Genomic DNA, 14,017 nt, shown 5'->3' on the forward strand with positions numbered 1-14,017 from the left:
GTCTAAAGAGGCCCGATGCAATTTCAAGTTGACAAAATTACTCATCCGAATACATTTATATTTCACGAAAAGTTCTCGAATAGCTAAGACTAATTCTACACAATAAATATTAGTGCAATTCCAAAATGACCAGATAAAGCACATACATATCAGCGACAACACTCAAATAGTTAAGACTAATTTTACACGGTCATTATTATATTAAACACATTTTTAAAAAGGGTGGTGGTGGAATAATTAAGCTTATATACACAATAAATGGTATAAGAAATTTACCCAATTACGTTAATTCTTATCATAATTGTATAAAATTAAGATTAATTTAGTAAATATGTAAGTTTTATTGGGTTCATGTTTAGATAGCTCAACTCAGACACGACCATGTTAAAGCTCATGTCATATTTGAGTTAAGCCCATTTATATATGTCATTACGTCTCAACCCAAGTCCGTTAACGTTGTATCTTTCGTATCATATTTTTGGGCTATGTCATTTGTTTGCAGCTTTAACTTAGTATCACAATATCACCCTAACTTTTGTTGTCTCAATTGTGTTACTTTAACTCGTCCCACTAAGCTGAATAGTTTTCTCATATGTACTTCAATCTGAAATAGCTAACCCTTCAACCCATGATTAACCCATTGGAACTGCGTAGTAGTAATCAGCGTGAGTTTGATTACTTCGTATTAGCTCTTCAATGGCCTGGAACTTACTGTCCTTGTACTCAAAAAGTGTTGCAAAACCAACGGTTGTTGCCGAAGGTATCTGAACAATTAAATGATTTCTGATTATATTGTTGTGCGCAAACCAATCATACTGCACAACGTCACAAAAGTGAGATTTCTACATATATATTACGTTACTCTTTGAATCTTTGTCGATCGATTTGTAATTACTACGTTTAATATTAATGCTTGACGCTTGCACCTTAGTAAATCATAATTATTGACATCTTCATCCTATCAACAAAATAAAAGAAATCAGTTAGCAACCCAAAAATTGTATACGTTCTAATGTATCAGAGTGAAAATCTAAAGATTAACAAACAAATTAACAATTTAATAATAACAATAATAATTCGATAATGAGAGAAGGGAAATCGACCGTAGTTTAGAATATGTATAAATTATAATATAAGTGTTTATATATACAAATAGTCTTTGTAATCCACCCAAATAGAGATTATGTAGTTATGCATAATTCTCACATAAAATATAAAAAATACAAACATATTTTGCTGTTGATCAAACTCAATAACTCATGCATTAGTCAACTGTGAAACGCTTTTTAGTATTAGAAGTGTTTGGATGTAATACAAAGATAATGATGTGATAAAAGTTTATCTCTTCAAATATATAATTAATTTCTTATTGCCTAATTATGCCTAAATTTATTGTAATAAAAAACTATTTTAGGTAGTTTCAGAAAGTTGGGGTCTCTCATGTCGCTCGAAAAAAGCTTCATTTAATAATATAGATAGATATTGACTAGATTTAATGCCCGTGCGATGCACGAGCCTATTTGTAATACTCTACCGAGTAAAATATAGTAACTGAAAATGTTAAAACGTGTATAGTTAAAATGCTCGTAAAAACTAATTTATTTTTATTTTTTCTTAATTAAATGCGCACTCACTCTTACTACTAAATTATTACATATCTCAATTTTTTTCTCGCATTTTCTAACAAAGGTAACAATTTCAACGCATAATGGTGGATTAGTTACAATTCAAAAGCCATATAGTATCTTCAAATCCTGGATGTTTATAATTAACATTGCAAAACACTCTTGAACAACTATATTATAAACTTGTTTGGCACTTGCAAAAACAACAGGTTATATTATTATAGGATTACTTATAGCATGAGTTTGAATGTTGGATGTTTTTTGTGGGGAAAACCTTATGTTGGATGTTTTTTATGTGGAAAACCTCTGTAATTTTTATTTTATATCTGTTATAGAAGAACTTAACTTTTGGTTTGAACCTCGCGTACCAAAAACTCTCGAAAATACTCCGGTGTCGTAGGAAGTAATCAGTGCATAGCTAGGTAATGAACTTGTGTAACCTGTCATGAAAAAAAAAATAAACATCTTAGCAGATCACGTATATGACATTATACAATTTGACTAATTCTCATCCTATACTATACTACTACGTGATCTGCTTAAATATTCGTTATAAAAAAGATCTATATTCTTCCGTTATATGGTTTTACACTTATATAATTGAAAAACGGATCTAAACACACTCTTACTTTATTTGCTCATGAGATTCGTTGTAAAAAAAAAAATCTATATCCTTCCGTTATTACAGTTTTACACTTATATAGTTGAAAAACGAATCTAAACACACTCTTGTTAATAGAGAAGTAAAGAAGTGAATACTAATAGATCCCGTTCTACACTAAATTTGTGTAAAATCGGCTTACCCCTAGTATTTTAGCAATTCCAATGCTGTCATCACCATGTCAAAGATCCATTAAGATTGCAAAAAAAAAAAAATAGATTCAAGTAATGATAATTCACCTACCTAAAGCAACACTTGAACAAATCAATATATCATGCACAAAAATTATAATTAATAATAATAACTATTCCTAAAAAGAAATAGCACATAGATAGAAAAAGAAAAAGTTAATGCATGAGGGCATATCCAAATAGTCAACCCAATAGAACACGCGTGAAAATTTGGAGGGTACGCATATATTTATATGTGCATAGATATAGAATTTGGTAATTAAATATACCTAATCTTCTAATTGTGGTATAATGGCACGTAAATAAGATTGTAGAGTTGTAGTGATGCTAGAGATAAGAGTTTTATTTTATGTAGATCGTATTTTATCTCCTCCTATACTCCGTATTATATATCTGATCCCAATTCTTTTTTTTTAATTAAAGTAGTTCGGAAAAGGTGGACTCTCTAGAATCACTCGAAAAAAGCTTCCTTTAACAATATAGATAGATATTGATTGATTAGTCATGCATATTCATTACACGGTTTTAGTTACGGAGTAGGAGTACTTCGCAATAGGATGCTCATATTCTTCTCTGTAGATTTGTTTAGCATCTGACCACTATCATGCATAGTCATTACACGGTTACGTGCATTGTAAAAAGATTGCATTACTGTAGAGTCTGAACTTATTTATCTATTTATTTATTTATTTATTTATTTATTTGTTTCTTTTCTCCTTTCAAAAAAAATTCTTTTTCTAATAAAATAGGGATCCTAATTTAATTTTCTTTTCAAAAAAAAAAAATTCCTTTCTATTTTTTCAAAAAAAAAAACTTATTTGTGATCCATGTAGTGATCTGTATATTTTGTCTTACACATCGAGTCAGTTTCTAAACAATTTTCCCAAATTTCTCCTTGTAAAGTCATGTCAACCGGTCTAAAAAGAAAAACAAAGAATAAGCACAAATATGTCAATAAAACGACGAAAAAAACACTCTCTTATAATCATATAATCCCATAACTCTGTTGCTGACATTATCAAATAACATGTTGTTTAGAGTGTCTAATTTAATAGGGTCATTCTAGTCCTTTTTTAGTGACATAAAATGGAATAAAAAAAAAGCATATGTCATTTTTATTCGTCACTTGATCTAGTTTTTACCCTTAACTAGTAGAATAGACTTGAAATACTTTCGGGCGTATCTCTATAGTGTAGATCAATCGACGTCTTACAATTAGCCTGAATGAGGGCGTGCATTTGACATCATGTGTGTGATAATTCCTTGATCGCCGTGTCTCTAGCTAGGTGACCTATAGGTTTGGAGACTCGATCTTTTTACCCGATTCGTCAATTTTCCATATGACTACCAAATGAGAACAACTCTCTATCTACCAGATTCATTAATTTCCCATATCTCAAATGACTAGCAGATGAGCACAAACTCATATGATCAACCATTTTAGCAAATATTATCATTCACTCCTATTAGTGCTTGAAAACTAGCTCAAAAATATTCAAACCATATTTCTAATACACCCGTGCCCAAACATACCAAATAAGACACAGGAGCGCGCCCTCTGTGCTATTAAAACAAGAGAGGTGACCACTAGTCACTTGGAATGAATTTAAGATGTGAATCCAAGTAACAATACAAGCTCAAAATATTCACACCAAAGACTCACAAGTCAACAAAAATTTCAGCCAAAGTTGCATCATTTCCAGTACAAAACTCTCAAAAGTCAAAGACAAAAAAAAAATATGATGTCTAATTGATACGAATCCAGTGACAAAAGTCTCAACAAGTCAAAGACAAAAACATTATGATCTCAAATAGATACAAATTCAGTCTCAAAAATTCAAAACACAAAAATTTTCAGTCCAATTTACAATCAAATTGCAGAGTAGTCATTTTTTCCATTTCTCAAACGAGTCAATTCCATAGTTCAATTGTCTCCCTTGCTTTTGGGACGATCCTTTCATTCATTTAGGTGAGTGACAGAGGCACACAGGTCTCCAGTGTCTTCTAACACCATAGAATCTTCTACTCTACTCCATTTATCACCCTCGTTCAGCGTCTAAGAATTCGGGGGATGTACACTAAGTTTATACGGTCACAAAAGTATTTTGTTTCTATGGTATTAGTTTTGCTTAATTAGTAGAGTTTGTAACTTTAAAGAGGGCAAAATTCATCAAAATAGAACTCAAATTCACATGTCAAATAAAAATGATACACATTCTCCACAGCAGAGAAATTGTGAGCTACGTCCAGAGTAAAAATGTCCAGTCAGTGTCTAATCTTTCTACTTAGATCACGTTTGGGTCAGACCCCATCTTTTTTTCAAAATATTTTCAAAAAAAAGGAATTTCTTTCAATACTCATTTAAAATGTTATCAAAAAATAACATTTTTTGCATTCATCGTACATGCATCATAACTTGGACATGCATTTGCATTTTAAGTGTCATATATTTGCCACTAACTGCTCCAGTCAACTACTATGTCATTCATCTTCCAGATTCACCCAAAGTGAGGGCTTTCTCATGAGGTCTCATTTTCTCGTAAAATAAAATTTTGCGAGTTTCAAAATCAATCAAAAACTTTCAATATAATCTTTTTGCGAAATAAAATTTTGCAATTTCCCAGCCCTTTTCGCGAAATAAAATTTTGCGATTTTCAAATTCAACTTATTTCAAAATAAAATTTTGAAATTCATCCTGGTCGGCAGGCCCTTACTTGCATCTGAGTTCTTAAAATAAAATTTTCCGAACTTGTCCTTTTTGCGAAATAAAATTTTGCAATTTTCAAATCAATTGGTCGGTAGGCCCTGACATGCATTTTGAGTTCTTAAAATAAAATTTTCTGAACTTTTTTTTTTTTGCGAAACAAAATTTTGCAATTTTCAAATCAATTGGTCGGCAGGACCTGACATGCATTTTGAGTTCTTAAAATAAAATTTTCTGAACTTGCCCTTTTGCGAAATAAAATTTTGCAAATCCTAGTTTGTAAAATCAGATTTTACATTCTAATCCCTTTTCAAAATAAAATTTTGAATTCCTCGGTTGGCGGGCCCTGACACGCATCTGAACTTGTGAAATCAGATTTCTGCAGGTTCACTCTTTAGCGAAACAAAGTTTTGCTTTACCAGATTCCAGACCAGCTAAACAAAATTTGGCTATTCCAGACCAACTAAACAAAGCTTAGCTATTCCAGATTCCAGACCAGCAAAACAAAGTTTTCCTTTACAAGATTCCAGACCTGCAAAACAAAGTTTTGCCATGCCAGTTTCCAGATTGGTGAAACAAAGTTTTACCAGCTTCATTCCAGATTAGTAAAACAAAGTTTTGCTAAGCCAGTCCCAGTTTCCAGCTACTCAAGACAGGTAATATAAGAGACCCATGTACGTTTCTTAACCTTTATCTGTCCCGACCGGACTACTTTAACCTTCGTCTTACTCAGACTCGGTCAAAGTGGGGGCTTCTGTTGACAACTCAAAATTGTCTACTAGCCTTATGGGTATCCGATGATGAGGCTAAAATTAAATGACTAAATGAAAATTGATAATGTTATAATTATCGACTCTTTACACTTATTTCACGAAAAATCATTCAAAATGGCATAAAACCGACTCACAGTTGTGTGTGTCAACAACCCCGTACCAAAAGCCCAACACCTTATTAAACTCACCTTTTAATACAAATTAGCAGCCATGTACAACTTAACAAACCCATTTCTCGAATACATGTTTTCTGTTGAGAGTCAATAGGGCCCGTCAAATTCGCGTCCAACTTAATTATATCATCAAGGCCCAACTGTCATTAACACACAACGGAAGTTGGAAAGTTCACAGAATAAACAAATACGGAGTATTTCTTAAAAGGTGGCACACGGAAAAGAGCACTACCAGTTCTATAATGGATAGCCTTGGACAGTAGGTAATTATCATGATTGTTAGTAATAACAATTCTATCTGCACTACAATTCAAAGCATGATGTACGATGACCTAATTTAAGATAGCAATCCAAAAAAAATAACTTTATCTTGATCCATCCCAGATCAAATCGAATTCATGCTACACAAGTCAGTATAAATAGTAGGAGTATTCTCTTAGCTAGAGAGAGGGACGGACATAATTATTATCAGAAGGAGGACATACGAATATTCAGACGAAAATCATAAGGCCAGATTCAGAAATACTATACTTCCAGACACCGTCTCAAATATTATATTCTAGTTTTTAACCAAACTAGAGCATGTTTGGCCTAACTTGTTGAAAACGGGTTTTTGTTTTTTAAGCTTAAGTTTCTAAAAGTGTTTTTCATAAGCAGAAATATCAAATGCTGCTTCTATTTTTATGGGCAAAAAGATGGTTTTTCGGCTTTTGAAAAATTTCTTTTTAGCTTTTAAATAAACATGTGTTTGGCCAAAAAGTGTTTTTATGTCCAAAAACACTTTTAAAAGTCAGGCCAAACACACGCTACATATATAAATTGTCCCAATTCTATGTAAACGTATAAGAGCCGTTAATTTACGACAAAATCGAAATTCATTAATAGTCAACATCCACACAGGTCTGAGGTACCAAAATTGAATAAGTTTTCTTTACTCTCTCTATTTCAGTCTTTTATTTATTTTCTCTGTTTTATTGTATAATTTGTATAATTGTATATAAACTAACCTATTTAACTTGTCTTTGTAAATAATTTGTATTGCTTTTGTTTTATACTCCCTCCATTTATCTAATTTCTTCCCAAAACTTTTTGCACAAGAATTAAGAGAAGGTAATAAAGAAAGGAAAAATAATGGTAGGCTTGCTAGTTGGCTTGCATTAACATAGAAAACTGAAATGGTTAAAGGTAAGATTATGTTAATCTTAATTTTTGGTACAAAATTCTGGGCATAGGATTTCCCACCAAAATACAAATGAGGGGGAAATTCAAACTCTCATAAATGTTCCCTCCTAAAATAAGTACTCTACAATCATTACTTTACAATATTTCATACAAACACCAACACTGCCTCACTTCTTCTCTTCCATTTTTTTCCAATAATCCAGCTTCTTCATCTCTTCCATCTTCTTCGTTTTTTCCATTTCTTTCAGCTCCTTCATTTGCTCTCTAAGAGACTTTGACCTCCACTTTTCTGTACTTCAATAAATTGTTAGTAACATATTCAAAGACAAAATAGTAAAAAAATCAGCAGTAAAACTTACCTTCACTTACCTGAAAATGAGAGGGCCAAATCTCACAAATGATGAAAGACACAGAATAGGGTGCTATTTATTTGAAAATAGCAGTAATGGCAAGCCAATAAGAGGCTCTATGAACATACTTGCAGCAAAGTATCAGGTTGATAGAAGAACAATATTTGACATATTGAGAGTTGCAAAACGTCAAAGAGAACATGGTGAGATGTTGCAGCTAAATTCCAAACTCAAGGGAAAAAAGGCAGGCCAACTTTAGAAGTTCCAGTTGAGAAAATTTTAGCAACAAGCTTGGGAGATAGGGGGTCAATGAAAATATTTGGTGCAGCTATTGGAGTATCAGCAGGTACAATTTTTAATTGGGTTAAACAACGCAAAATTAGAAGCCACACTTCAGCCTTGCACCCAGCTCTAACTGAAGAGAACAAGTTTCAAAGATTCTATTTTGCTCTTTCTAAATTAAGTTATGATAGGATATCATGTTCTTTAAAATTCAAAGATATGTCAAATATCATTCATATAGATGAGAAATGGTTTTATATCACAGACGACCAAGCAAAGTTTTTTCTTCTCATGGAAGAAGACACTCCTTATAGGGCATGTAAAAGTAAAAGTTTCATTACAAAAGTTATGTTTATGGCAACAGTTTCTAGACCAATATATGATGGGAATGGTAACCTTGTTTTTGATGGTAAGATAGGGATATTCCCCTTTACTTTCCTAGAACCAGCCCAAAGAAATTCAATAAACAGACCTGCTGGAACTTTGGAAACCAAATCAATACCTTCAATCAACAAACAAGTGACCAAGGATATGCTACTAAACAAAGTAATTCCAGCAATTAAAAGTAAGTGGTCAGAATCAATGAGCAAGAACATCATTATGCAACAAGACAATGCACGGCCACATATAAAGAATGATGATCCAGATTTTAGGATGGCAGCCACATCAAATGGTTTCAATATTAGTTTGACTCAACAACCAGCAAACTCCCCTGATCTAAATGTGTTAGATTTAGGATTCTTTAGATCAATTCAGTCACTCCAAGAAAAGAAAAGGGCACAAACAGTTGATAAGTTGGTGTCTAATGTTTTAGAAGCTTGGGATGATGAACCAGCCCAATGTTTAGGTGACGTTTAGTTAAGTCTACAAGCATGTATGTTGGAGATAATGGACAGGAAGGGGCACAATGATTATAAGGTTCCACACTTGAAAAAAAAAAGCATAGAGACTTGCTGAGACATTGCCAAGGAACCTTACTGCAGATGAAGTTAAAGTTAGGGAGTGTATTAACCATCTACATGAAGCAGGCGGGGATGCAGGCTTAGAAGAAATAACTACACCACTTGCTCTAACTCATCCCTTATAGGTGCAAGTTTATGGTGTAAACATTTTAGGTTAAGAATGTTTACACTATAAACATCACTAGGGTATGAGACATTTTGTAATAACATCTGGTTTGTAATGATCAATGACAATGTTTTGCAATGAAATGATTAAGCTCTCAGCTTTTTTTTATCACTGAGCTTAAATTAGACATAACTAAGGTCTCCTGAAGCCATAAACTTATGGTGGAATCCTATGCATGTCCAGGCAAATAACAAAGCAAGACATCAAATTTATTTGATTAAGGCATTGATCACAGCAACCAAATTGAAGCTCTCAGAGCAATAAGCTTTTTTTTATCACTGAGCTTAAATTAGACATAACTAAGGTCTCCTGAAGCCATAAACTTATGATGGAATCCTATGCATGTCCAGGCAAATAACAAAGCAAGACACCAAATTTATTTGATTAAGGCAATGCTCACAGCAACCAAATTGAAGCTCTAAAGCAATAAGCTATTTTTATCACTGCGCCAATTCTCAAAGCAACAATAGGCAACCAAATTCAAGCTCTCAAAGCAATAAGCTTTTTTTTATCACTGAGCCAACTCTCAAAGCAATAAGCTAGTTTTATCACAGAGTCTCCTACCAATGCAATTACTAATAATCACTCAAACAACCAACAAAATCTGGTGGAATCCTATGTATATGTCCAATCAATTTGATTAAAACAAACTGCCATATACATCAGTGACAATTATTTCATCCAAATTCTTGCTCTCAAAGCACTTAGCTTTTTTCATCATTGAGCTTAATTTAGACATATCGTAGGTCTCCTAAAGCCAGAGCATTGTTATGTCAAATGTTAAAGCAAAAGCACTGTTAGACGAATACTATTTATGCAGAATTGAGTAATCAACAACTTCATCAGCGAACAGAAGGTACCAGCATGCAACAAAATTAATCCAGCAAACAACAAACTTATACCAACAAACGACAGATAAATACCAGCAAACAACATAGCCTTTCCAGCAGTCAATGGCAGAATTAAACCAGCAGAAAACAGAATTAAACCATGAAGGTGAAGATAGTTATACCTCTATATTCTTTCATAGTTTTAAATTTTGGGCAATATATTCCCAAAATCAAATTAGGAAGATCAATGTCGTCCTCATTTTCTTCACAAACCGCCTCCTTTAGTTTGACTTCCTCTTTTTCCCCCGGCTTCACCACGTTAACTTCCTCCTCCATCTCTTTTCTTTTCTTCACAATACTCCCTTCTTGCTCTTCTGCCATCTTCTTCTCCCCTACATCATCTTCCTGCTTCTTTCTCTTTTTATCCTTTGTAAAAACATCCATTCAAACAAAATTAATGACATGCAACCTAATAATCTCGCATAAAATTATTATTTTCAATGTATTTGATTTAATAAAATGACAAATCTAAAGTGTTAAATTCACAATAAAATGATTCAATAAAATAACAATAAAATCGACAAACCTTGTGCAAATTGATTGAATCTTGGAAACAATGATGATCTTCAAGTTCATCTAAACCAACAAACCCGTCCTCATCCTCTGAATCTGGGACAAAGTGTAACATTAAATCATCCATCGACATTTGTATGAAGAGGTAAGAAGGAGAGTGAAGTGACAGAAGTTGGAGAAGTAAGAATGCGTAGATGAAGAAGGAGGGGAGGAGGCGTAGATGGTCTGAAGTGAGAGAAAGGGAGAAGGAGGCAGTGTGTAGAATGATCGTATGAAATGGGTGTTAGGGTTTTTAGAGGGAAATTTGTATATTGGGTCAAAAATATGGAGGGAGTCATTAGTCTAATTGGATTGGGTTGGCCTAATCTAAGTGGGTTAGGGTAGATTAGCAAAAAAATTAGGCCCAAAGCTGGATGGCAAAATCTGTAAATACAAAAGTTAGACAAGGATAATATAGTCATTTGTATGTCTTAATGGGGAAAGATGAGAAATGGGAAGAAAATAGATAAATTGCCAAATATGAGAAATGGGAAGGAAATAGGTAAATGGAGGGAGTAATTGTTTTTTTATCATTAAATATCATCAAATATATAATATTATAAATAAATAGTAGAGGCCGTCAGTTTGATGGGAGGTCCGGGTGCCTAACACCTTTCCTAACCGTACCTTTCCCCCCGAATCCGCAATCTTTAATTCAGACCGGAGTAACGGATCAATATCAATATCAGGAATCAAAAAAGGCATTTTCGTTAAACTTATTTTTATATGTTTTTTTTATAAAACCTAATGACGACTCACTCATATTTATTTATTTTGTAGTCTGCTCCCTTCAAATATCTCACACCAGCACCTCCCCCCAAAGGAATAGGATCACATACTTAACAAGGGAGTTGTTTGAAGCGGGATTGAATCCTAAAACAGGTTGACCTGAGCAATACTTTGTAAGGCACATAAATATGATACACTTGAAAGTTGAAACACGTGTATTCTCATTTCCAACTTATAAAACTCTAATAAGTAAATATAATCAAAACAATAACCAACGAAATGAATTAATCAATAAAAATCTCCCTTTTGGTGAGATCTTTTGTCAGTCTCTATTTTCAGAGTTTTTTCAGTCCATGTTTTTCTAGGTTTTAATTCTATTGGAAATATAGATAAGAGCGCTTTAATCGTTCTTCATATGGTGAAGATGCAGAAGATCGGTTTCGTAATAGATCGTTATATGGTATTACATATGTTGTCATTTTGTTGGTTGCACTCAATTTGGTCAGATGAAATCGTCTCTCGTCAAGGCTCAAGATCCTATGATCCTCTTGTGAAAAGCTGTTTACGACGATATAATAGAGGACGCGTTTTGGAGCAATTCAAGTTTACATATCTTTCTTTGAACAAGATTTTATTTCATTTCGTTCTAATCGAGTTGTATCCGTTCAAATTTGTCATGTAGATGCCGTATGACTATTTATTAATGAATTGATTTTTTTTATTTTTTTTTTCAAAAAAAAAAAACAATAACCAACGAAACGGTACCTGTATTTGTGTTCATCTTCATCATCACGACCACTGATACCGTCTAAAAAAAGCGAGCCGAAAGGCATCTCAATCAAGCCCAGAAGCATACATATAACGAAATCAAACTATAAACCGTAAAATTCAACCGAGAACTTGATGATTGACTGATATAATTGAGCCACTAACCAAACCATAAAATCCTTAATCGAAGCTCCGCAAATTCGGTTCCGGATCCTCTATTTCTTGCCTCATTCTTCAAATCAACCGTCAATTTGAAGAATCTAGATATAAATTCACTTTTAAAAATATGGGTAATAAACAAAGCATCAGTCATAGGGGACAATCATACCCGGATTCCCGGAAGCATCATCTCGTCATTGTCGTCGTCGTCGTCATCATCATCATCCTCATCAGAAGAAGCCAAGGAAGGAGTAAAGGAAATCAGTTTACAATCTTAGCCTCTTAGGAATGATCGGAAATTATCGTGGCTTAGAGTAAAGTGGAAGGTGGAATGAATGGCATGGAGTGAAAGGAGGAACGAATGGTAGTGTGTTGGATGGTTGCAGTGTGTGGCTTAGATGCAACAAATCAGTTGAGATGAGTCGTTTAGATGGGAGCTTTCACTGTTCTTTAAGGGAGTATTGTTACTAAGGGCTCTACTGTTCATAAGGAACAGTTGGTTGAAGTTTACACATTTTAGGATGCAAGGATATAAGACTTTTGAGTGATTTTTTTTTTTTTTTTTTTTTTTTATTTGGCAACAAGTAAAGAAAGATTCCTTATACAATCGGCATTGTACTCATATGGTCCAATGTACTTGTCCTACTAATGCTGTAAACAAAGACGAAAATGCAACTACATCGGTTAACAAACACCAGTTGAAGGTGTACGACTGGCTGAACATGGATATCAACATCTTCATCCTCCATCTTCTTGAAGGGACAAACCGAGGTGGCCAAATGATAGACCAAATCTTCATTCATCTTAATAGACAAAGCGTCAGAGAAATACCTGCAACAAGACCCAAAAAAGAGTCTCGGAGATTCATCTCCTTGGCTATAAAAAGATCATCTGGAACCCAATGAGACCCTTGATCCATCGTGAAAGAGCGAAGTGTACTTACGCAACATGGACGTTGTGACACCCCGTGATAAAGCGGAAAATATAACTAATAAATTAAAGCGGAAATTTGTGATATTTTAAAAAACTTTTAAAATTACTAGTTAAAGAATAGCACGCGGGTGTCACTAAAGAAATGAAACAAATACAACAATAGACAAATTTAGGTTATTACAACCCAAGTCTAGAAGGCGGGGAAACGATATCCCACGAATAAACATATAAAGGGTTTCTAAACTAGCAACTAAGGCCCAAGGGTTTAGTTCTCGCTAGCCCACACGTCTTCCCCACGTAAGTACCTTCACCACCTGTCATTCATGTAAACATGAACGCCACAGTCAGTGGGGAGTAACTCAAGGTTCTGTTGGAGCTTGTGTCCTCCACAAATTAGTGTGATAACATTTGTAAATCTCTTACAGGTTCACAAGGGTATACTTCGTATATTTAAAACAGTTGATTAACGTTTACCTAATAACGGTTGCCTTGTTAGAAAGTTTGACGTTATTATCATACAGATGGCGGTGATCAACTGGTCCCTAAAGGTCACACCTATAGGATGTATTTGAGAAATGTGGTTATAGAAATATAATCATATTGATGCCCAATATGACTAAATAGTTAGTCAATGTGTTGATAAGATAATTATTTAATGAAAATTAAATAATATTAGTTAAGACAATTAATCATCAATTAAGTAAATTAAATATAATAAGTTATATTTAATTAAATATATGTAATGTTAGCTTGGACGAATTAATCTGTTAATTCGTAATTAAATATAATCAGTTATATTTAATATCAACAAGATGAATGTGTCATAGTGAGGGTACACATACCAAGAGGTCATGGGTTCGATCCTCACTAGATGACAATTCAACACACTTTATATATTTTTGGATAGACCAAAAATA

The 14,017-nt window shown here is 33.5% G+C and overlaps 1 protein-coding gene across 6 annotated transcripts; it reads right to left on the reverse strand.

Moving 5' to 3' along the window:
• Window positions 1-7,279: 7,279 nt before the first annotated feature.
• Window positions 7,280-12,619, reverse strand: LOC141634484 (uncharacterized). 6 transcript variants are annotated; one of them, XM_074446637.1, is made up of 5 exons: window positions 12,337-12,467; window positions 12,006-12,268; window positions 10,486-10,568; window positions 10,082-10,325; window positions 7,280-7,598 (listed from the first exon to the last, which is right to left on the reverse strand). In XM_074446637.1, exons 2-5 carry the CDS (start codon window positions 12,028-12,030, stop codon window positions 7,477-7,479), a joined length of 474 nt encoding a protein of 157 aa, XP_074302738.1. In that variant the 5' UTR covers window positions 12,031-12,268; window positions 12,337-12,467; the 3' UTR covers window positions 7,280-7,476. The 6 variants fall into 6 exon arrangements, with proteins under 6 accessions (XP_074302738.1, XP_074302742.1, XP_074302739.1 ...); XM_074446641.1 differs by lacking the exon at window positions 12,337-12,467 and having other exon boundaries at window positions 10,486-10,562; window positions 12,006-12,048; window positions 12,174-12,261; XM_074446638.1 differs by lacking the exon at window positions 12,337-12,467 and having other exon boundaries at window positions 12,006-12,048; window positions 12,174-12,260.
• Window positions 12,620-14,017: the final 1,398 nt, after the last annotated feature.

This window comes from Silene latifolia, chromosome Y, assembly GCF_048544455.1.
Source record: "Silene latifolia isolate original U9 population chromosome Y, ASM4854445v1, whole genome shotgun sequence".
NCBI lineage: Eukaryota > Viridiplantae > Streptophyta > Magnoliopsida > Caryophyllales > Caryophyllaceae > Silene > Silene latifolia.